Genomic DNA, 23,662 nt, shown 5'->3' with positions numbered 1-23,662 from the left:
CAGAGGTGCGTATCTCTAATCCCATCACTCTGGAAGTAGAGTCAGAAGGATCAGTTCATGGTCACCCTTAGCTTCACAGTGAGTCTGAGGCCAGCCTGGAAAAAATCATATACTCTTTGAGACAGCTGGATTTACAGAGAAATTCTAATTTTAAAAAAAATCTTTAAAAAAATGTGTATTTTAAAGAGATATTGTCTAAATAAGGTTATCAGTGCATTTCATTATAACAGATGTAAATTATATCATTAGTCTTTGTGTTGATTGTACTTCATTTTATTTTTACTTATTTTAGTTTATGGATTAAAATTTTAAGCCATTTTAAATCATTTTAAGGTCGTAAACAAGCTCTAGAAATCCTGGATTTTGTGTTGTGGATGTCAGGCTTGTAATGCAGAAGATTTTTACAAGTTTATAAACTACTTTGCAAGTTGATGGTTGTTAAAGGGTACATTTAAGCTCTTTTGTTCTGTGTTATCAGGAAAGGTCCTCTGTCTACAGAGCTTTTCCATACTCCATATGGCCCCTTTTATATTTATGTCCATCGTAGATGGCAAAACCTTTATAGTTGGTCATTTGACTAGTGAATAAAATGTCTAATAATGGTGTGTCTTTTAGATAAAGCTGATATTTAAAAAGAGATCGGTCTCTAAAGAGTTCCTCCATTCTTCTGAGTTTGTTAGCCCTTCCTTTTACCAAACTTAAATATTTTCTCAAATTTGGCTTAGCTTTGCACAGTTCCTCTTGAAGAATAAAGAACTGTTTATTATTTGTAGAAGCTGTTCAAACATGTGCAAAGAAGAGAGTATGTTAGTTTTTTGTAATTTTCAATTTATGTTTCTGCTTGTCCCCTGCCAGGTGCCTAAAACAGAAAGAAAGAAAAGAAGGAAAAAAGAAACTGATTTGGTAAGTTACATTCTTGGTATATTATAAGAAATAATATTTTTCAGCTCAGTAGCTTGATGCAGATCTTGTATTCCTATGAATAGGTTTACCAGATCCCTAGAATGTACTCACATGCCTTTAAAAAAGTAAGAATGATAATGGACCTGAAATCCCAAGAACACCTACTTTTAGTACTGGTTTTCTAAAATGAAAGAAAATTTGGAATATTTTCTTATGTAATTACTGTTTTCTAACTTGTTTACTATTTGTTAACTCTCTAACCATCTCATGAAAGTAGAATTGTACAATTCCTGGCTTTTGCATGTGGTATTCTTGAGATTAACCCATGTTGTTTTATCAGTAGTCAGCTACATTGAATATTTAATAGAATTGCATTATAGACATACCACTTTATGGGAGGTTGTGCTGAGGACTTTTGGCATGCTAGGCAGTTATTCTACCACTGATTTATAGCCCTAACCTTTTTATTTTATTTACATTTTATTTACCAGTTCATAGACATTTGGGTTGGTTTATGGTTTAATTTGCATTTCCCTCATGGCTAATGATGTTAAACATCTTTTCATGTGTCTGGTAGTCATTTGTATTTTATTGTTCGGTTGTTCGGTTATTTATTCAGCATTTTTTAAGTTGGTTTGCTTTATTGGGTTATAACTTTAATATATTAGATGGGTGCTGTGAAAGCTAACAAGACTGTAAAAGAATGAAACTTTGCTCTTTAGCTATCAGTCTTCATCAACTCCAAATGAATCAAAGACCTTAGCATTAGACCTGGAACTGCTAGAGAAAAAAGTTGAGACAACAAAACACTTCAAGATGGTGGGCATGTGGACAGAAAAATGATTAAAAATTGACAGATGGGACTTGTGAAATAAAAATTTTTTTTTATAGCAAGAAAAACAACCCAGTCAAAGAAAAAAAATGGTTCAAAGTATTGAACATAGAATTCTCAAAAGAAAAAAAATACAAATGAGCAATAAATATTTTTAAAAGCATTAACATCCTTAGCCACCAAGAAAGAAGTAAATTGTAACTACTCAGAGATTACAAATCACACTGATCTGTAGTAGTAGGAGCGGCGGGCTGCTTCCTGCCACCTGGCTAGCTTTACCCGAAATAATTACACGGAAACTGTATTCTTTTAAACACTGCTTGGCCCATTTCTATCTAGCCTCTTCTAGGCTAATTATCACATATTAATTTAGCCCATTTCTAATCATCTGTGTTGCACCCCAAGGTGCGCTTACCGGGGAGATTCTAGCCTACGTCTATCCTGGGTCGGAGCTGAATCGCGTCTGTCTGGGAGAGCGGAGCATGGCGTCTCTGTCTGAGGCGTCTTATCTCACTTCCTCTTCCTCCCAGCATTCTGTTCTGTTTACTCCACCCACCTATGTTCTAAGCTATGAGCCCAAGCAGTTTATTACTTAACCAATGAAATCAACAGATTGATATATGACACTCCCACATCACTGATCAGAATGAGAATCAGCAGGAAAACAAATATATGTATATATTTTGTAAGCTGCTTTCTAGCAAATTTAAGAAACAATCTTCCAATAAAGTAAAATTGAAGAGCAATGGACATACTGCTTAATTCCACCAAACCTTTGAAATCATCCTCACCTTGCACTAAAGCCAGATAAAGATACAACAGAAAAGAAATTGTAGGTCAGTCAATGTTCTTTATGAATGCAGACACAAAAACTCTCAATAAAACATTTGCAAAGAGAATTCAAGAACTTAGTAAGAAGATTATGGTAGCTTGAAAAAAAAAATGGCCCCCAATGGGAGTGGCACTATTAGGAGGTATGGCCTTGTTGGAATGGGTGTGGTCTTTTGGAGGAAGTGTGTCACTGTGGAGGTGGGCTTTGAGGCCTCATATATGCTTAAGCCATGCCCAGTGAGACAGACCACTTCCTGTTGCCTGTGAGTCAAAGTATAGAACTCTCAACTACTTCTCCAGCACCAGATCTGTCTGTACGCTGCTTTGCTTCCCGCAATGATGATATAAGTGAGCCACCCAGTTAAAAGTTTTTTCTTTTTAAGAGTTGCCATGATAATTGTGTCTCATCACAGCAATAGAAATCCTAATTAAGACAAAGACCATGCATGTACCATTACCAAGTTTCTTTCATTCCAGGGATATAAGGATGATTTGACATATGCAAGTCAATAAATATAATAAAGCTCATAAATACATTTAAGAATCCAGATTACATAATTATATCAATTGATACGGAGAAGGTCTTTACCAGAGTTCAACATCCCTTAATGATAAAAGCCATGAAGAAACTGGAAATAGAAGATACATCCACTTAATAAATGGAATATATGATAAGTCCAGAGCCAACATTATATTAAGTAGGGGAAAACCTAAAAGCATGTCCTCTAAACACAATAACAGTCATGTCTTTTCTCTACTCTTATTTCCTGTAATATTCAAAATCATAGCTAGAGCCATAAGACAAGAATAAAAGGAATAAAAAAGAAGTCATATTATCGCTATTTACAAATGGTTCTATACTCACAAAACCCTAAAGACTACCATAAGCCTATTACATGTAGTAAACACTTTATGCAATGTGACAGTATAAAATTAATAAAATAGCTTTTTATTACCAGTAATGAACTTGCTAAGGAAAAAAAAATCCCATTCATAATAGCTTAAAAAAAGAAAAGCCCTTATCAAGGAAGATGGAGAAAAGTCTCCATACTCATGGATTGACAGAATTAATATTTATTATTATTACCAAAAACCATCTACAGATTTAGTGCAGTTCCTAAAATTTGGATGGAAGCACAAAATACCCTGAAAGCCAGAGCAATCCTAAGAAGAAAGAGCAATGCTGGAGGTATCACAATACTTGTATTCAAACTACGCTACAGAGCCATAATAACAAAAACATGGTTCCAGTACAAAAATAGCCTTGTCAGGTCAATGGAATAGAATAGATGACCCATAAATAAACACTTAAATACTTAATATTTGACAACGGCGTCAAAAAATAAATAAATAAAAGGGAAAAAAATTTAGTCTCTTAACAAATGGTACTGAAAAAAACTGAATGTCAATATCTGTCACCTTGTACAGAAATCAGTTTCAAACTGGAAAGACCTTAATATAAAATCTGAAAAATATGAGGCGGATAGAAGAAACCATAGGCAAAAATTTCAAGATTACAAGTCTAGGCAAAGACATTCTGACAAGGACTTACAACATAGGAAATAGTCCCAAGAATTGACAAATTGGAGTTGCACAAAATTAAAAAGCTGCTTTACCAGAAAACACAAGTGAAGAAACAGAAAGAGGGTCCTGCCAACTATACATCTGAAAGAATCTGTAAAATATTTCAAAAATTAAAAACCAAAGTAAGACCTTTTTAAAATTAATAATCAATTGAACTAAAATTTTTCTCGACAAAATGTAAAAAGGCTTATACATGAAAAATGTTCAAAACTTTCAACCATCATGGAACTACAGATTAAAACTAGTTTGAGATTCTACTTCACACAGCCAGAATGACAGCCAGTTAGTTGTTCATCAACAGATTAATGGGTAAAGAAAATGCTTCAGGCTGGGCAGTGGTGGCACACGCCTTTAATCCCAGCACTCAGGAGTCAGAGGCAGGAGAATCTCTGAAAGTGCGAGGCCAGGCTGGTCTACAAGAGCTAGTTTCAGGACAGGTGCCAAAGCTACAGAGAAACCCTGTCTCGAAGAAAAAACCAAAAGAAAGGAAAGAAAAAAATTTACATATATATAATGAAATTTTAAATGGTTGTATAGAATGTATTTGTGACATTTGCAGTAATATGTATGGAACTGTCAGACTAAGAGAAATAAGCAAGTCTGAAACATATATCACATGTTTTATCTTGTGTAGCTTACAGATTTAATTTTTTATATCTGTTAAATGTATATGTGCAGCATTAAAGTAGAAAGTAGAATGTGAGAGTGAAGTCTAAAGTGGGGGAGGAACAAGAGAGGGTAATGTATGTCATGAGAGCAGAACAAGGAACTGTTTCAGAGAAGGAAACCAGCAAGAACAGTAAGAGAGCAAACAAGAACAGATTTCCCAGGCAAGTCAATGGCCTTTAATCCTAACACTTGAGAGACAGAGGTAGGTGGATCTCTGTGAGTTCAAGGTCGGCCTGATCTATCCAGGAGTCCAGGCCAATCAGGGCTATATAGTGAGGTCCTGTCTCAACCAAATCAACACGAAAGATGTGTATGCATTGAAAATGTCACATTGAAACCATTTTCTCTTTTATAGTAACTAAAAAGTTGATTAGGAAAAAAAACATAAAAATATTTATATTGATTCTTAATGTACTTATATTTTCAATATTAATTCAAAATTAATTTATGAAATAGGTATAATTTATGAAAACAAGCCTTTTGAACTCATGGTTGATTTCCAATAACATAAAAACATTTTTGGAATTTCAAAACATATTAGAAATGTTGCTTTCAATTTAACATGCGTAGTCACATAAGATAGCTACCACTTGCTTGTTGAGTTGCATTGTTTTTATAATATCTATATATCTAAGGGGCAAACTATACTTTATATCATTATTTCTTGGAGGAATCATAATTCTCTACCTGGAATAAATACCCATGAAGTCTTAGCACGAGGTTGGAGGAGTTCCCATTTGCCAACCATGTTAGGGAAGCGTTGACTTGATTGGCTGTTGTATAAATAGTGAAATCTCTTCATTCAGGTGGAAGAGCACAACGGCCACATCTTTAAGGCCACCCAGTATAGCATCCCTACATACTGTGAATACTGTTCTTCCTTGATATGGATAATGGACAGAGCCTCTGTTTGCAAATGTAAGTATTAGACATCTTTGAGGGAACAGCCTTTATGGTCTTCTCTTGTGTCCACATGTGTGCAAAACTAGTACTATATGTTTGTTAAGTTATGCAGCCACTTGGAGTAATTCTCAAGCCCTCTTGGACTATAACTGCAGTACTTCTTAGTGCCTGAGCAGCAGCTGAACTTTGGAAAACATTTTGCTAGTTAGCCCTTTGTGAGTTTAACACTACGGTTAATAACCCTCTTTAGTGCAGTCTTTCAGATGCATTCTAAGTTTTATGCCACCCTGGAACTTGCTCTCGGAAGGCTGTCATGAGTGCCTGAAATGTCTTCAAGGAACCTTTCCTATGGTTCCAGTGCAAATTTACCATCTTCTTTTTCTTCTTCTTCTTCCTTTTTTTTCCCCCCTCTCTCAAGACAGGCTTTCACTGTGTTGCCTTGGTTATTCTGGAACCCACTCTTTAGGTCAAGCTGGCCTTGAACTCAGACATCTTCCTGCCTCTGTCTCCCCAGTGCTGGGATTAAAGGTGTGTGTCACCACCCAGGTTCCATCTTTTTAATGCAGCTATGGTCTTTTGTCCATATCTATGTGCCCCTTTCCTGGTAAAATTGAATATGTTTTATTCTACTTTCCAATTATCAATAAAAACTTGGCTAAATGTAGCCAGCAATAACCAGAACTATAGCCTGATGCTATAATGCTATGTTGTCCTAAAATTTCCTCCATCAAATTAATTAGTCCTTTAATTTGGTCTCACTCAAATTTTCAGAACCTGGATCAACATAGATAAAATTTTTGCTCAAAAATACAAATGGTCAGGGCTGGAGAGATGGCTCAGTGGTTAAGAGCATCGCCTGCTCTTCCAAAGGTCCTGAGTTCAATTCCCAGCAACCACATGGTGGCTCACAACCATCTATAATAATGTCTGGTGCCCTCCTCTGGCCTCCAGGCATACATGCAGACAAAATATTGTATACATAATAAATAAATTAAAAAAATACAAATGGTGGGGCTGGAGAGATGGATCAGAAGTTAAGAGCATTGCCTGCTCTTCCAAAGGTCCTGAGTTCAATTCCCAGCAACCACATGGTGGCTCACAGCCATCTGTAATGAGGTCTGGTGCCCTATTCTGGCCTGCAGGCATACACACAGACCGAATATTGTATACATAATAAATAAATAAATATTTAAAAAAAATACAAATGGTTTCTAGTCCAATTCTCCGTAGGGTTCACAAATGGAACATATGAACTTGGCCTTTACTGTCCTCATTTTTATTAGCAGTCTAGTTTTCCAGCCTCCTTCCATAATATCTCATCAAGTTCTATTTACAGCACTCTAGAACTAGGACTTTTTTTTATACTCATGCTCCATATTTTTCCACATTTCTGTTTGAAATCAGTTTCAGAGGTTTAAAATCACTTTTAAGTTGTAAGTTTAGCAAAGACAACAACCCTACTTCTTTGGTACCAGTTTTCTATGTTTATTTGTGTTGGTGTGACCACAGTGCCTGATAGAAATAGCTTAAGGGAAGACACATTTGTTTTGGCTCATGTTTTCAGGGATTGTAGTCCTTCATGCCCAATGGGCTGTGTGGTAGAGGCAAACCAAGAAGCAGAGGTTATGACCCACATGAGGGCAGGATGTAATCCTCAAATGCCCACCTTTAGTGACCAATTTCACCCAGTTGAGTTTCCACCTTATAGTGGTTCCACAGCCTCCCCAAAATGGTGCCACTAGATGAGGAATAAACTTTTAAATAATGATCCTTTGGGACTTTCAGATTCAAACTTGAATAAAGCAAGAACTTTCATTTTATTATCAGTTATCTTAAGAATTATAATGAGATAGTAGGAAGTAATCTGAAATGTACTTGATTCAAACACTTTGACTTTAAACTAAGCAGTAGTTCTCAATTTTCCTAATATTGTGACAGTTCCTCATGTTGTGACCACAAACCATAAAATTATTTTGTTGCTTCTTCCTAACTGTAATTTTGCTGCTGTTAGGGATTGTACTGTAAATATTTTTTTTAAATATTTATTTATTTACTATGTATACAATATTCTTTCTGTGTGTATGCCTGCAGGCCAGAAGAGGGCACCAGACCTCATTACAGATGGTTGTGAGCCACCATGTGGTTGCTGGGAATTGAACTCAGGACCTTTGGAAGAGCAGGCAATGCTCTTAACCTCTGAGCCATCTCTCCAGCCCCTGTACTGTAAATATTTGATTTGCAGAATATCTGATATGTTATCCACAAATGGTTTGAGACCCACAGGTTGAGACCTGTTGATTTGGAGAATTTGCTTTTTTATGGCCAAAGTGGATTTAGATTAATTTTTTTAAATAGGATTAATGGTTTTTATGACTGTCTCGATTTTACCAGTATAATACCATGGCCTTTTCTACTTGATTTTAGTTTTGAAAACATAAAAAATTAGAAGTTTAAGAGAGAATATTTTTGTTAGTTTGCAAGAAGTTGAACTGGTATAAGTAGAATGACAGAAGTCACCTTGTTCTCAACATCCCCCCATCAAGTGTCTCCTGCTTAGCTAGCTGTCTGGCTACATTGTTATCAAGCCATTCCAAGAAATTGTTTTTTGTTTGGTGTTTTTTGTCTTTGAGTGTTTATCTATGTAGCTATGGCTGGCCTCAAACTCACAAAGATCTTACTTTTGCCTCCCAAGCCTAGACATTATTTTTGCTCTAAACTTTTTTTTTTTTAATCTTATGTTTCCTACCGTAGCTAATACTCTGCTTATATTATTCTTTAGAGCTCTATTCTGGTACTTTAGGAATGATAAATAAGTTCTTTCCTATTTTTTAAAATATACTGCCAATTTCATTTCAGTAAGCATTTTTGATAATAATGTCTTTTAGCGTAATCAAGATTATTAATTGGTATTTCTGGAGTTTCAACAGGCTTTGGAGCACTACCTTGTGAATCAAACTATAAAGATAGACAAATAATCTGTTGGAGTTGTGGGAGTGGGGGATATAAATACAGTAGAACTGGCACCCTAGAAAAAATAGAAAGCTCATTGTTCTATTGAAACAATTTCTAAAGAAATTGTTGATTGACACTGACTGAAAATGTTTTCAACTGCATTAACAGAGGTTATCTCAAACAAGATGTATTCATGACCTTAGAGCAGATTCACCTTCAAAGAAACAAACTGTATTCAAATAAATTGTGAACTTGGTAAGTTCTTACTATTGATTTGCAGACTAAAATTGCTACATCCTTAACCTGTTTTCCAGTGTGTAAGTATGCTTGCCATAAGAAGTGCTGTCTGAAAACCACAGCCAAGTGCTCCAAGAAGGTAAGATAGTCCCACCCTCAGGACTACACAGTGGATCTGCAAGGTTTTTGGTCACATGGAAAGAAGTTAGAGCTTCTTTGGGTTTATAATACAGTGGTTTTCAAACTTCACGACCCCAGATCACATTACAAAGTATGGGTTTTTGTTTGTTTGTTTTGTTTTTTTCATTCATTCATTTGTTTGTTTGTTTATTATGTATACAATATTCTTTCTGCGTGTATGCCTGAAGGCCAGAAGAGGGTACCAGACCTCATTACAGATGGTTGTGAGCCACCATGTGGTTGCTGGGAATTGAACTCAGGACCTTTGGAAGAGCAGACAATGCTCATAACCACTGAGCCATCTCTCCAGCCCCTTGTTTTGGTTCTTCGAGACAGGGTTTCTCTGTAGCTTTGGAGCCTGTCCTGGAACTAGCTCTTGTAGACCAGGTTGTCCTTGAACTCAGAGATCTGCCTTCCTCTGCCTCCCGAGTGCTGGTATTAAAGGTGGTATCCTAAGTTTTGTAAGAAAGCAAACTGAGCAAGCCATGAGAGGGATAAGCCAGTTAGCAGTGTTCCTTCATCACTTCTTCACTTCCTGCCTTGAGTTTTTGCCCAGACTTCCTTGGACTATGATGTGGAAATGTAAACAAAATAAACCCTTTTCTCCTAAGTTGCTTTCGTTTTAGTGTTTTATCACAGCAATAGAAACGTAACCAAGATGTAAACAAGAAAACAACAACCAAACAGTATTCTGTCTAGCGATCTTACATACTAAAGTCAGAGCAGGTTGTTGAGGTTTTAGCAGTAAGGGTAGGGTAGTTCCATACTGTCAAGATTTGAATCACTGTAATTTGTTCATTAGAGAAATAAGACTAAAATTTAGAAATATTTTGTTTCAGGATATGGTTTTTAACTGAAAAGCTATTTAGCCTCAATGGCAAAGAATCAAATTAGGATAAGATTTTTCAGAGTTTCACACTGCTAAGGAGGGCAAAGAGAATTTTAGGACTATTCAAAGAGAAAGTAGTTCCCCAGACTCTCAGTGAGAGCTATGTCAAGAAATACACCCTAGGAATGGGGATGAATCATTGATGACTGAGATTAACAAAATTTACCAATTAGCTTTAAGGTGGTTCTTAATTAGATTATGGTGCTATTTCCTTATTCGGAGCACCTACAAGAGAGGAAGAACCTCTCCAAAGAAAGAGCATCACTCAGCACATTATATTTTTTCCAAATATACTAGACACAAAGAATTAGACTACTTAATAAATAGTCAATAAACTAGATTCCAATAGTTACTTAAGTATCAAATATATAGCTTTAAGCTTTAATGAATGTTTAAATATCTAGTTTTATTTTACAATTTTTAACTATTAACTTTGATACTGAAGGGAGAGCCTTAACATTTTAAAAGATGATAGTGTATTATGCATGCATCATATTAATAGCAAAACTTTTTGTTAATGTTTATTTATTTGCTTAAATCATTGTATGGAGATTATTTCATTTTTTTTCTAATTATCATATACTCTATACTAGGTGGTTCCAAGCCATATATACTTAGCAACTTAGTAGATGTTTAGTTAAGTTGATATGGTGACAATACTAACATTTAATATGCATCCCTTAAACTTCCTAAATATTTTGCCTCAGATCTTGAAATAGTATTAGAGGTGTTATTTTATTACTGATTTAACATCCTTCAAATAAAATATGGAATTGATTCTCTGAGAATTAAGTGCTTACATGTAAAATGTATGCATGCACAATAAGAGAAAACTAATTCTTGGCTCTTTGAAATTCTCCAGTAGTGTCTCTTAGCTGTCAGAATAAAGTCCAAATGCACTTTATAGCCTCTGCCTAGCTTTTTGTTCATTTTTAGTTTCTCCATACCAGGCGGTGTAACATCACAGACTCTGTGACTCCACATTTCCTAGTCCTCTCTTGGTTTCTCAGGTACCACCTGCTCAACATCAGTGTGAAGCATCAGATCTTTTTGAGATCCTTCGTTGCTATTTTTTGTTGTTGTTTATTTTGGTTGGTTTTGTTCTGGGTTTGGTTTGTGTAAGACAGGGTCTCATGTAGCTCAGACTGGCCTGGAACTCTCTGTGTAGCCTAGGATGACTTGGAACTTCTGATTCTCCTGCCTCTCCTTCACAAGTCCTTGAAATAACATAGTGTTTTAGAAATTATTAACAATTTTTTAAAAAATTCTGTGGATTTCCCAAAGTACATGGCAAATGTTTTAAGGGTTTTTTTTTTTTTTGGTTGTTGTTGTTATGGTTGTTTAGTTTTTGCATACAAAATTGAACCCCCTTCTCCCACAACTAACCTCATCTTTTGCTGGAATTGATTTTTTTTTCTCCCCGAGATAGGGTAGCCCTACCTAGCTTTTGTGGAACCAATTCTTGTAGACCAGGCTGACCTCGAACTCACAGAGATCCGCCTGCTTCTGCTTCCTGAGTGCTGGGATTAGAGGTGTGCGCCACCACCGCCTAGCTTGGAATTGATTTTTGATGGGAAGTAGTAGCAGCCCATTGCTACTACCTCTAGTCTTTGTTTTCTTTTATGGATTCCCAGTGGAGATGACTGAAAGTAGTATCTCATCAATTTATATTTTTTAAATCATAATTCCCTTTCCTCCAAACTGCAGGGGTTATTTGCATAACACTAGGAAAATAAAAAGTAATTTCCTAAAGATTGACTAACCATGTTCTGTAGTGTTTGAATGCATGTAGAAACAAAATTTATCTTCCATTTAGTATGATCCAGAGCTGTCGTCTCGGCAATTTGGGGTTGAACTGTCTCGATTGACTAGTGAAGACCGAGCTGTTCCTTTAGTGGTTGAGAAGCTCATAAACTACATTGAAATGCATGGGCTTTATACCGAAGGTATTTACCGAAAGTCTGGTTCAACTAATAAAATCAAGGAACTTCGACAAGGTCTAGATACAGGTAAGATAGTGTGCCTCCCAATTAAGATGTAATACTTTTATTTTAAAGTTGTTTCAGTTTTTATTACATATTGCTTCTCTAAATGTAGGGCCAGAACCTTTTCTGTGGTACTTGTTTGTTTTTTTTTTTTTGAATCTTTGACTGTATTCAGTTAATTCATCAAGCATGTGTTGACAGTAAATAATTGTACAAGGTATTGTTAGGTACTTGAAAAAGATCTCACTCTATATGACACACTAATTAGATCTTGACATTCTTAATTTATAAAGAGGAAATGTAGGTTCAGAGAAATTAGTGAAATGTTGACTCAAGGCAACAAAGATTTTTAGAAACAGTCTTGTGAATTTACAGATGTCATTTATCTTCATTTATAGATAAGGGACCAGGCTGATAGAGCAGCTTATCTTAACTGTTTATCTTAACTACTTATTGCCAACAAGTGACCATGTCGGAATTTAATCCAGTGTTTTCTGGATCTGTAATTTAAAGTACTGCCTATTAGTCTTCACTACAGGTGGTATTTTTTTTTTACTGTTTTTAATTGAGTTAAACATTTTTTTCCACTCCCTCCCTTCGTCCCCCTCCCCTTCTACCCACTTTCATAACCCCCACACTCCCAATTTACTCAGGAGATCTTGTCGTGCTATTGTTTGCAGTAGATTTTCCTATTCCTGTTTGTATTGAGGACTTTATTTAAACTGCTAGTGAGTTGAGCACTTATTAGTGTAAAGCTTAATCCTAGAGTATATGGAAGGGCTTGTCTTTGGTTTAATTCTCAAGTTAACACTTTTTGTCATTTTTGAACCAAAGGTTGCGTTTATGTGACTAAGAACCATAGTGGGTTTTTTGTTTTGTTTGGGTTTTTTTGGAACTAATCAGTAAGAAATAAATTAGTAAGAAAACAACCGGAAATGCCTGATAAAACTCAGGTAGTAAATTCTGACTGTCAGAACTTGATCTACTCTAGTTATGGGCATTTGTTAGGTTTGGCTCTTGACCTGTGCAACAGAACAAATGTCAGTCATTCATTGTATATTCTAATAGTCTAATCAGTAACCTTGAGCAAAATAGGAGGAAGCATTTCCCTGCCGTCTAAGAATGTCAGCCTTGCTTTTAGAAAATGTCTTTTAGGGCTTTCCCCTTAGACTTGTGAAGCATGGGTGCTCAAGAGTGAGGCATGTGGGCCACTCCAAGACAAGTACAAAAATCGAAAGTAAGCCCCTAGAAACTTCTATAATTGATTCTTCTTCCATCAAATATAATCTTTTACATTTGTGTTCACAACAGGTACAAGCATTATTCCTTCACAGTCAGAAGTGACAATTCCAAGCATAGAATTAGAGTGTGGGAGATATACATTAGTTTAGTTTGGAAACATGAAGCCTTCTTTTAGTATATTTACTTTGAACTGTTTGAATCTTTTTGCATGCTTTGTTATCTATTCATTGTCTCTAATAGATGCTGAAAGTGTAAACCTAGATGACTATAACATACATGTTATTGCAAGCGTATTCAAACAATGGCTTCGTGATTTGCCCAATCCACTCATGACCTTTGAACTCTATGAGGAATTTCTTCGAGCTATGGGTAAGCACAAGCTTCAAGGGTTTAAAGGACAGGCCTAGACTTGATAAAGCAACCCCATCTGTTGTATTCATTATTAAGTCCTTCTATAGGAGTGTAGCCCTTAAGGGTCCTAAATTAAGCTTGTGGCAGAGTACAAAACTGCCAGTGCACTGTTACCTATTCAACAGTTGTTTTTTTTGTAGATTTTCTAAAAGTTTCTGAGTGGGCCACTTTGTTGCTTCTCAAAATGTAACTGAAAGATATGGGTTATAAAAACAGTAAAGTAGAAAGTAGGAGATTTTAGGGTAGGCTAACATTCTGTTGTGAATCTAAGCAGGAACTGTGTCTGAAGCTAGCTGTTTTATTCCAGATGGGCTCTGTGCTTTAAATGTGTTGTATATTTGTAAAGGTCTGCCCAGAGGTATTTAGAGCCCGAGGACATAGAATAGTTCATTTTAATGAGAACCCAGTCTGTCACATAATGGCTGAAATACTAGACTGCTTGCTGTCACCAAGGGCTGCTGGAGGGCAAACTTAACTCTGGGAATTCAAATACAGGGAGCCAAGTATCTGAGAGCTATTTCTGCTTCCTCAAGCTGAAACCATCATTCTCTGCTGTAGCATATCCATCCAGGAAGAAGATAAAGCATGTAACAGGAATATTCGGTGTAACTTGCTATTCTTACCAATTTTTAGGCCTTCAGGAGAGAAAGGAGACAATCCGTGGAGTGTACTCTGTAATTGATCAGCTCTCCCGAACTCATCTCAATACACTGGAACGCCTCATCTTTCATCTAGTTAGGTAACTTAACAGTTTCTTTAGGATTTTTCTTTCCTTTTTTTCCCCCCTCCCAAGACAGGGACTCAATTATGTATCTTTGGCCATATTGGGACTCACTATGTAGATCAGGGTGGCTTTGAACTCAGAGATCTTCCTGCCTCTGCCTTACAAGTGCTGGGATTATACACCACTGTGCCTGGCTTTTTTTCAGGGGAGGAGGTCAGGATTCCATTCAGTTGAAGAACTTGAATGTATAAAGTCAGTGCCTTTCCTGGGAAAGTAGTTCAGAAGTAGAATGTTCCTTTAGTGCGCACAAAGCCCTCGGTTTGGTCCTTGTAAAGTTTATAAAACAACACCCCCCTACTCCTTTCTGCCTTTCTACCTTTTGTACCTAAAATATGGGGTTAGGGCTTTTTCAAGCAGAAATTTGCTAAGTCGAGTGATTGTTGGTCATGTAGCTGCTCCCACCTCATGGTAGCACCAAGTAACTCAGCCATTTTGACACCTGAACTAGAAAAGAGTGAACATCAGCTTTCTGGGAGTTGGTTCAGATTATACTCAGGAATTAACTGACTAGAGGATTCAGGAGTAGGTCTTTTTCTCTGTATGTAAATATTAGAAGGGGTTGGGAGTATAACCCTCTCTCTGGTCAGATGTGTGAGATGTTTGGGAATGTGTTAAAACTTCTAGCTGTTCAAGAGATGTCTCAGAGGTTAAGAGCATTGGCTGCTCCTCCAGGGAGCCTGGGTTCAATTTCCAGGACCCATACAACAGCTCACACTATCTGTAACTCCAATTCCAGGGTATCTGACACTGTCACACAGACATACATGAGGCAAAACACCAATGCACATAAAATAAAAATAAATAAATCCTATTTTTAAAATTAAAAAACACCACAACTTCAACTCTGCATTCTGGAGACATGTTTATGATGTTGGATTTAAGCAGCAGGTCACTTGATATGCTGTAATGTTGACCTATGAACCAGACTGTTTCAGAGAGTAGTAAAGTCCATTCTTCAGGTAAAGGGATAACTTTGGGGAAGTCTAGAATGTCTTCCTTAAATTTAGATGTGTATCCACACTGAACTATGGGGTTGATGGCATACTGTATTCTTTTCCATATTTTCCCACTATTATTTTATTTTTATCACCTTTTCACTGGTGTTGGTTTTGCTTTATTCCTTAGGATTGCGCTACAGGAAGACACTAACCGAATGTCTGCTAATGCTCTGGCCATTGTGTTTGCACCTTGCATTCTCCGTTGCCCTGACACTACTGACCCACTACAAAGTGTACAAGATATCAGTAAGACTACCACGTAAGGCCAGCCACATTCACCTCTACAGGATTTTAGTTGGTGTAGTTTTTTTTTTATCCAAATATCAAACACAGTGAATGATTTCATAAGTTCCAGTGCCTGTAAAGCAGATTCTTGGGTATTCTAAGGCTTGCTTCAATTTAGGATTACTTACAGTTTTTAAATGTCAAGTTTATTGTAGTTTATATCTCCTTGTAATAAAGCATGTAGTCTAATCATGATCTTACGACTCTGAATCTCTCTGGTTATAATTCAGTATTCCCACATTTCACCCTGACCTTTTTTTTCTTAACCCCCCACCCCCCATTTCCCTCCCTCCCTCCCTCCCTCCCTCCCTCCCTCCCTCCCTCCCTCTCTCTCTCCCTCTCTCCCTCTCTCTCTCTGACTGCAGTGGGAACTTTTGGAAAAATTCAAGGGCTTGAGTCCCATCCCCAGAGTTGTCTGATTTATTAATTAATCTGGGATTATAGCCTGGGCGTTAGAATTTGTAACTATTTTCAGTTGGTTTCTAAAATGCCGACAATTATCAACCACCATTCTGAATCTTCTTTTCTCTGAGCTCATAAAATAAAGGATGCTTCCTTTATCCTTCAGCTATCTAGGACAGTTAAAAGTAGTCTAGGGATACCACACTTCATTTGATTTACTTCTGCTTGTAATCGTTTTTTTTTCTTTCTTTCTTCCTGTTTCAGCTGTGTGGAGCTGATTGTTGTAGAACAAATGAATAAATATAAGGCTCGTCTCAAAGATATAAGTAGCCTGGAATTTGCTGAAAATAAAGCAAAGACCAGACTATCACTGATTCGTAGATCAATGGTAAGATGCAAAACATGGAACCATGTTTTGGGAGGGGGTTTTCTATGTTTTTTTGAGTAAGTGTTTGTAACATGAATTATGCACAGAAGGAACTTTTCAGAGGAAACACTGGTGCTAGGAATATCTGATGATCTTTAAGTTATTTTAGCTATAATGTACAGAATATATGTAATAAAATCTGCAGAATATTTTAAATATTTTGGATAAAAAGTTGGTGGCTTATTATCTTCCTGCTTACTTTATCTGTTCATGCCATAAACACTTAACTTTACCCTAGCTTTCTCTATATTCTTCCACTATCTTTTCCTAATCTCAGCCATAAAAATTTTGGTGGTCCTTCCAAGATTTCTGACCGTAGAAAATTTAGAATTGAATATGAACTAACTAACATGCTTGATTCCTACGGAAGCAGAATTCTATTTATTAGTCTTCTATGATCAGATAAAGATTTATTTAGGGATTTGTTGTTGGGTTTTGAGATGTGCTAATAAAATTTATTTCTTTCATTTGCTTACTTTTGTATTTAGTGTCTTCTGTTTTAACCAGTGACCAGCAATTATGTATTATAATAACTCCAGTTACCATTAACTAAAACAGTGGGATCTGATGTTCTGATAAAACAACTGATGCCTTAAAGTTTAACTTTTGCCTACTTATTATTCCTCCTTTAAGTTGTAAACATTGTAGCAGCAGGCACTTATTTCAGATTCTCAGCAAATCTCTTAAAACAGCAGCTTCCTGATTTTCATATTTTTCTAGAGCTTCCACAATGCTTCTTCCATGTCATTATAGTTTGTATTTAGATTGGCGTTGAAATAACTCTGCTTCTTCCTTCCTATTTCAGCTTCCTTGCACAGAACAATGTTCAACAGAGGGTAGGGTTAGAAGAATTCCAGACATTAAATGAAGCTTGTCTTAGGATTCCCATTACTATGATAAAACACTGTGACCATAAGCAGCTTAGAGAGGGAGGTGTTATTTTAGAGTTTGTAGTCCATCATTCATTAGGTGAGAAGCCTGAAGGGAGAGACTATGGAAGAGGGCTGCTTACAGGCTAGCTCCTGTGGCTTGCTCAGCTTGCTTGCTTATATATATTACCCAGGACTGCCTGTACAGGAGTGATACTGGCCACAGTGAGCTTGACCCTCCTCCCATATAATCTTCAATCCAGAAAATGTATCACACACAGGCTTGCCCACAGACCAGTCCAATGAAGATATTTTTCTCAACAGAGGTTCTGTCTTTGAAAATGATTCTAGCTTGTATCAAGTTGACATAAAACTAGCTAGCACAGTCATCATAGGATATGACCTAAATCTCCCCACAAGACATTACAAATAGAAATCCTATCTAAAATCAAAATTTTGGCCTGAGGCTTTACATGAGTTGATGCTTGTCTTTAAGACAAAGTTGATCCTTGGCACTTCAAACAAACAGAAAAACCTTTTCGTATTAATAATTTTAGCTCAGTATTCAGAGATCTAAATTATTAGACTTAAGAAGGAAGGAAAGGGCTTCATTACTACAAAACTGTATTTCAAAGCAAGTGGAAAAGTTGTGCATTCCACCTCCCCAGTACTGCAGAGAATGGATATATCATTCCACTGAAAGGTTTAGCCTTCTCTTTTAATGGGGCAATGACATGTACATTCTAACCTTCTGCTTTCCTTTTCATGTCCTTCCTAATCCAGAAACCTGTACTAATTGCAGTTAGATTTATGAGCATTACCCGCAGTTCAGTCTCGGTATGTATTAATATTGCAATGTGTCTTAGTCACTTCACATCATCGTGTCTCACTCATCCAGGAAATGTTCTGCTCTGTCAGTCATTCGTGCCTGTCTGCCTTACATGTTCAAACCCAGTTCAGGGCCCACTTATTGATCAGCCTTCACATGCCTTTTTCTTAATCACTTTCTTTACGTCCTTCACTTTATCTGCGTATGCAGGTGAACAGTGTTCATTTGAAATATACTGTTTTTCCTTGTCAGATAGTCCTTTAGAGTTTCTGTTGTGGTTAAATCTTTAAAACATGGGGGTTGAAGATAACTGAGGTTCTCAGATTCGTTCTGCTGTATGAACTGTATTCCTAGCAAATTCACTTTATTATTTGAAATACCTGTATGATTTTTAGTATCTATCATGAGTAATGCTTATGTATCTGTTCATAACTGTGACTCTAATGGTATCTTCCAAGATGTAGAAATACAGCTCTTACCTACTTAAGTGTTTGCCAGACAAGATTATGTTGTTGCTGCCTCTCTTTATTAATACCGTTTATGCAAAGGAGAAATGGAAGGGTAGAAAACTAAAATACCAAGCTGTGTGGAAACTAATTCCAAAATACCCATCTCTGTATACCCATTTTACCGGGAAGCATTATCTTATTGATCTGTAAGTACAGGTATCATTCACTATTAATGAGAAACTGTAGAAACAGTCAATTCTACTATATCAAGCTTCCCTTTTCCTCAGAATATAGCCCTAATAGCATGTCACTATTACTTTCTTTCACATGCATTTTTTTATATTAAAATTTCAGTCATAGACTTGGTATCCTGTATTCTTCTCACTTCTTTACAGACTATACCTTTATCTGGGGAGTTGTAGGGTAAACTTCCTTTGCAGGGCAGACTCAGCCTTTATCTGAAGGAAGAATCTGAGTAAACAGAATTCTGCATACTGTTGTAGTGTTGTGTGCAGTTCTGCTCTGTTCTGACTGTAGTCTAACTAAAGATGAGTGGGAGCTCCAGATTTACTCTAACGTCAGAGGAGACTTGTCATCTCTGTTTATATTGCCACTATCATTTAAGTCAGTGATCCTCAACCTTCCTAATGCTTTGGCCCTTTAATACCATTCCTCATGTTGTGGTGACCCCCCCAGCCATAAAATTATTTTTGTTGCTACTTCATAACTGTAATTTTGCTACTGTTATAAATCATAATGTAAATATTTTTGGAGATAGAAATTTGTCAAGGTAGTGACTCACAGGTTGAGAACTGCTGGTTTAAGATGGGACTTCATCTTCTGCTTAAATTCTTAGTGATAGCATTGACATGGTGTTAGAAGCTGTCAAACTTTCAGGACGGTTACAAGTTTTCCAAAATTCTCCTATTTGCTTAGAAAGCTTAAAGTGTTATCAATGACAAAAATTGTGACTTTGAAAATAATAGGTTCCTTTCTAATAGGGTCAAAGTCTGTACAATTTACTCCTGTGTGAATAGTCATTTTTTTGTCAGTTAGCCCAGTATTTGAAGATAAAAGCAGCTAAGTCATTCAGCTTGCTAAGCAGGTTGCTGTGAGTCACAAGCATTGTACAGTAAAAGTACACATGACAGATCTATAGACAGATCCACAAGTATGATCTGATGGAGAACCTGATTTGCAGAGCTTCGGGAACACTTGTCTTTTGGATAGTCACTGTCAATTCTGGCTTTTCTCCCTTTTATAATGGGATTCATCCGAAAGTATCCCAGCAGTGTATAAATCATTCCAGCAGTGTATAAATCATTCATTGTGATAACTTCCTCCTGTACTGGCAACTGGATGACCTTTTCCCATTACCCCACATTGTAATGGGGCACTGGTATGAAAGCATTCACTCAGCCAAACCTTTGTTCTCATAGTCAAATCTACATAAATCTAGTCCATATTGACAGGACTTAGTGACAAGAAAGGAGCCCTGAGCAGGAGAGATAGTATGTCTGCTTTTACTGATAATCAGGTCTGGGTGACCCTGAGTTTTCTAACAGCCAACTCAGGTGGAGAACCTGAGTTGCTCTGCCCTAGCAAGCTATTAGTATTCTGTATTTATCTTTACCTTTCACTTGACACAAGGTCTTAGTCTAGGAAACTGTATCTTTACCCCTAAAATATAAAGGAAAAAACCTGTCTTTTTTTTCCATCCTGTTAATCCTAAGAAATGCATGCTTGGCATCATTGTTATTTCCCAGAAAATTGTTTATGATGTCTGTGTGGGCATATAAACTGGAAACCTTGTGGGATGGGAAGGACAGCAAAGAACATCAAAAGAGGAACATTGAGGAGAAACATCGGAAAGGAAACATCAAGAGGGCATTAGAGAGAGCATAGAGCATTGCCTGCTCTTCCAAAGGTCCTGAGTTCAATTCCCAGCAACCACATGGTGGCTCACAACCATCTATAATGGGGTCTGGTACCCTCTTCTGGCCTGCTGTCATACACACAGACAGAATATTGTATACGTAATAAATAAATATTTTTTAAAAAAAGAATAAATGGGACATGATTTAAAAAGACTTATGTGAGCTAATTTATTTTGTTTATATTCAGACCTTATTAGTCAGGTTTTCACCTGCTATAGTGACCCTTCTGAGAGGTTTAGTGGGGCTTAAACCCCAACATAAACCTTGCTAGTAGGTAGTTGTACAAATACTGTTTAATAGGACAACCCTCAGCATATTGCAGGGAGAAGTGCTTTTTGTGTGCCTGTCATTTTATCATACATAAATAAAAAATGAATTTAACCATTAATGGTTGATAATTATATGATTTAACTGATGGCATGTGAAACTATTTTTTAGCTGTGAATACATGGTATTAAAGAATATGAAGACCAGTAGTACCGTTTTATACCATTGCCTTAGTCATGTGGAGGTGTCAACCGTGTGTTTTTACCCACTGTTGGTTTTATCTAATTAGAGTAAATGTCAGTAAATGGAAAGAGCAAATAACATCTTAGCACTATTATAAAAGCAATGTTCAGATTGTACATTTTTTTGGGAATGCCTCAATATCCCTAATGGGAACCTGTGAACTATATTCAGAGCCACTGTACCCAAGGCTGGGGATATAGCTTGGTGGTAGAGTACTTGTCTCAATCATGCTTGAGGCCCTAGGTTAAATTTCTCAACACAAAGAGAGCGGGGAGAGAAGGAGAGGAGAGAGAGAGAGACTCTTGTACTACAATACTCTGGCTGGCTTATGCACTACACAGAAAGTCTAATGACATATGCAAACATACAGTGACTATATTTAAAGTATTTAGTAACTCTTATTATGGGATAAACCATAGTTACAGGTGTTGGGGATACAACTTTTGAATCAGCCTTAATACCTACTACCATAGAAAGCTCCTATCTCGATATCATACAAAGTGTGGGCTTTATGCAAGACGACCAAGCAAGGCTGGTAGTCTTCTAGAAAAAACTTGGATAAAGAACCTCTCTTTTCTAGGAAAGAAGATCCCTCAGACATAGTCTGAGAATTCAGTTCCTGTTTTTGTGGCTCAATGAATGACAACATTGATCAAATAGTATTTGGGGTAAATTGTCTGTTAGGATTCTAAGATATGTGCTTCTAGCTATTTACGTCTAGTTCTATCTGGATATTGCACAGTTCTTCCTCTAGATGTATTCAACCCACAAACAAACCCCAGTTACATGTACTTTCTTTGAATCATCAGGAAATATAACTCCCCATGAGGGAGGTGTCTTTCTACATAGTCAAAATCATATTTCATCATCATTCTTTAGCTATGTAGGCTTACAATGATTGACAATACTGAGTTTGTGTCCATCTGTTATGTCTTGCTATTCCTTCCTACATCCTTTTTTCATTATGAGCCTTATAGCAAACTCTTTCATAGGCCATAATCATTTTAACACTAAAGTGTATTTTCTATTCTTCATTGTTACCGACTTAAATCTTAAAAAAAAAAAAAGTAATGTTAGATGACTCAGCAGTTAAGAGCACTGCTTGCTATTCCAAAGGTCCTGAGTTCAATTCCCAGAAACCACATGGTGGCTCACAACCATCTGTAATGAGATCTGGTGTCCTCTTGATGAACAGACCTGGTCAGTCATCCTCATCAACTTAGACCATGAAACCCAATATGGTTAAGTTCAACAGAACCACCTTATATGGGCTGCCCATGCATGCTTCAGGAAAAAAAAATAAGTAAACTGAATCCTTCTCATTAAAGCATTTGGATCCATGTTGTTGCTAGTTTTGGAAACCAACTGTAGGCTAGGCTTATAGCATTCTCACCCAGGTTTATTAGTCAGAGCTTCTGTTTCTGATTTTTTTCCCCACCGTATATATCAGGCTTGCTTTGAACTTGCAGTCCTCCTTCCTCAGTCTCCTAAGTGCAATAGAACTACAATAAAGCATCAATATAAGATGATCAAAATCAAAACAGGGTACCTAAAAACAGACTAGGCATTTAAAGACTGACTGCAGCAAATATTTCCTGTTTTCTTTGTTGTATGCCTCCAAAATTTGTATCCTTGAGCACAGTGCTGTTTTGTTTTTGAGATGCATATTAGTGAAGTTGTATACTATGGAATATTTTGTATCTGACATTTCAGTCATCTTTTTATGTACAAGACTTATCCATGCTGTGCTTAGTTGTAACTCAGCTCACTCTTGTTCCTGTATCCTATTTTAGAATGTATATACCACAGTTAATCCAGTGTACTCCTTATGAACAGTTTATGGGCCTATTTATGGGCAGTTGAGTTTTGTTTGGAGGAATATGTAGCATACACACATTTTTGTTAGGGTAATACATAAGAATGAAATTGTGCCGGGCGGTGGTGGCACACGCCTTTAATCCCAGCACTCAGGAGGCAGAGGCAGGCCGATCTCTGTGAGTTCGAGGCCAGCCTGGTCTACAAGAGCTAGTTTCAGGACAGGCTCCAAAGCCACAGAGGAACCCTGTCTCGAAAAACCAAAAAAAGAAAAAAATTGCCGGGTCATGGGATATATCTTTTAGCATTTTCCAAAATGGCTGGATGATAATTAGCAGTGTACAGGAATCTCTGGTTTGCCAACTTTCCAGCCCCTCTGTTGTCACTTACTTTACTTTTAGCCATTAATATTTGCATGCCACTTCTTGAATTTGGAGTTCTGTCCTGTGACTCTAATGTGCACAAGTAGGTTCAGCCTTCTTGTAGATATACCTTGTTTTCTCAACATGCTAAATATGCTTTTCTGTTTTTCTATACTTGGATTGTTTATCTTTTATCTAATTCTTTCTGAATTCTGCCTGTAACCCTTTGATCAGTTATTTCTGTTACAAGCATTCCATTTTATGGTTTTTTTTTAAACTCTCTTAAAAGTGGCTTTTTGAGCTGTTGGTGGTGACAAGTGCCTTTAATCTCAGCACTTGGGGGCAGGTGAATCTCTTGAGTTCAAGGCCAGCCTGGT

The 23,662-nt window shown here is 36.8% G+C and overlaps 1 protein-coding gene and 1 long non-coding RNA gene across 9 annotated transcripts in view; one reads left to right on the top strand and one right to left on the bottom strand.

The window, feature by feature from the left end:
* Nucleotides 1-23,662, bottom strand: part of LOC142845978 (uncharacterized) — a 109,449-nt gene that overhangs the window by 59,325 nt on the left and 26,462 nt on the right. The gene's annotated exons all lie outside the window — the stretch shown is intronic.
* Nucleotides 1-23,662, top strand: part of Myo9a (myosin IXA) — a 194,820-nt gene that overhangs the window by 159,266 nt on the left and 11,892 nt on the right. For 6 of the 8 annotated variants that reach the window (XM_075965681.1, XM_075965679.1, XM_075965680.1 and 3 more), the window contains 9 exons: nucleotides 856-903; nucleotides 5,626-5,737; nucleotides 8,989-9,050; nucleotides 11,797-11,989; nucleotides 13,448-13,576; nucleotides 14,252-14,357; nucleotides 15,528-15,659; nucleotides 16,352-16,475; nucleotides 18,167-18,220. In XM_075965681.1, the coding sequence (XP_075821796.1) occupies nucleotides 856-903; nucleotides 5,626-5,737; nucleotides 8,989-9,050; nucleotides 11,797-11,989; nucleotides 13,448-13,576; nucleotides 14,252-14,357; nucleotides 15,528-15,659; nucleotides 16,352-16,475; nucleotides 18,167-18,220 (960 nt within the window). The remainder of the gene's footprint in view (nucleotides 1-855; nucleotides 904-5,625; nucleotides 5,738-8,988; nucleotides 9,051-11,796; nucleotides 11,990-13,447; nucleotides 13,577-14,251; nucleotides 14,358-15,527; nucleotides 15,660-16,351; nucleotides 16,476-18,166; nucleotides 18,221-23,662) is intronic. The other 2 variants (XM_075965682.1, XM_075965686.1) reach the window with 1 other exon arrangement.

This window comes from Microtus pennsylvanicus, chromosome 3 (assembly GCF_037038515.1).
Source record: "Microtus pennsylvanicus isolate mMicPen1 chromosome 3, mMicPen1.hap1, whole genome shotgun sequence".
NCBI classification, from domain to species: domain Eukaryota; kingdom Metazoa; phylum Chordata; class Mammalia; order Rodentia; family Cricetidae; genus Microtus; species Microtus pennsylvanicus.
Note: the sequence above shows the minus strand (reverse complement) of the source record. Positions and strands in the feature narration are given on the sequence as shown.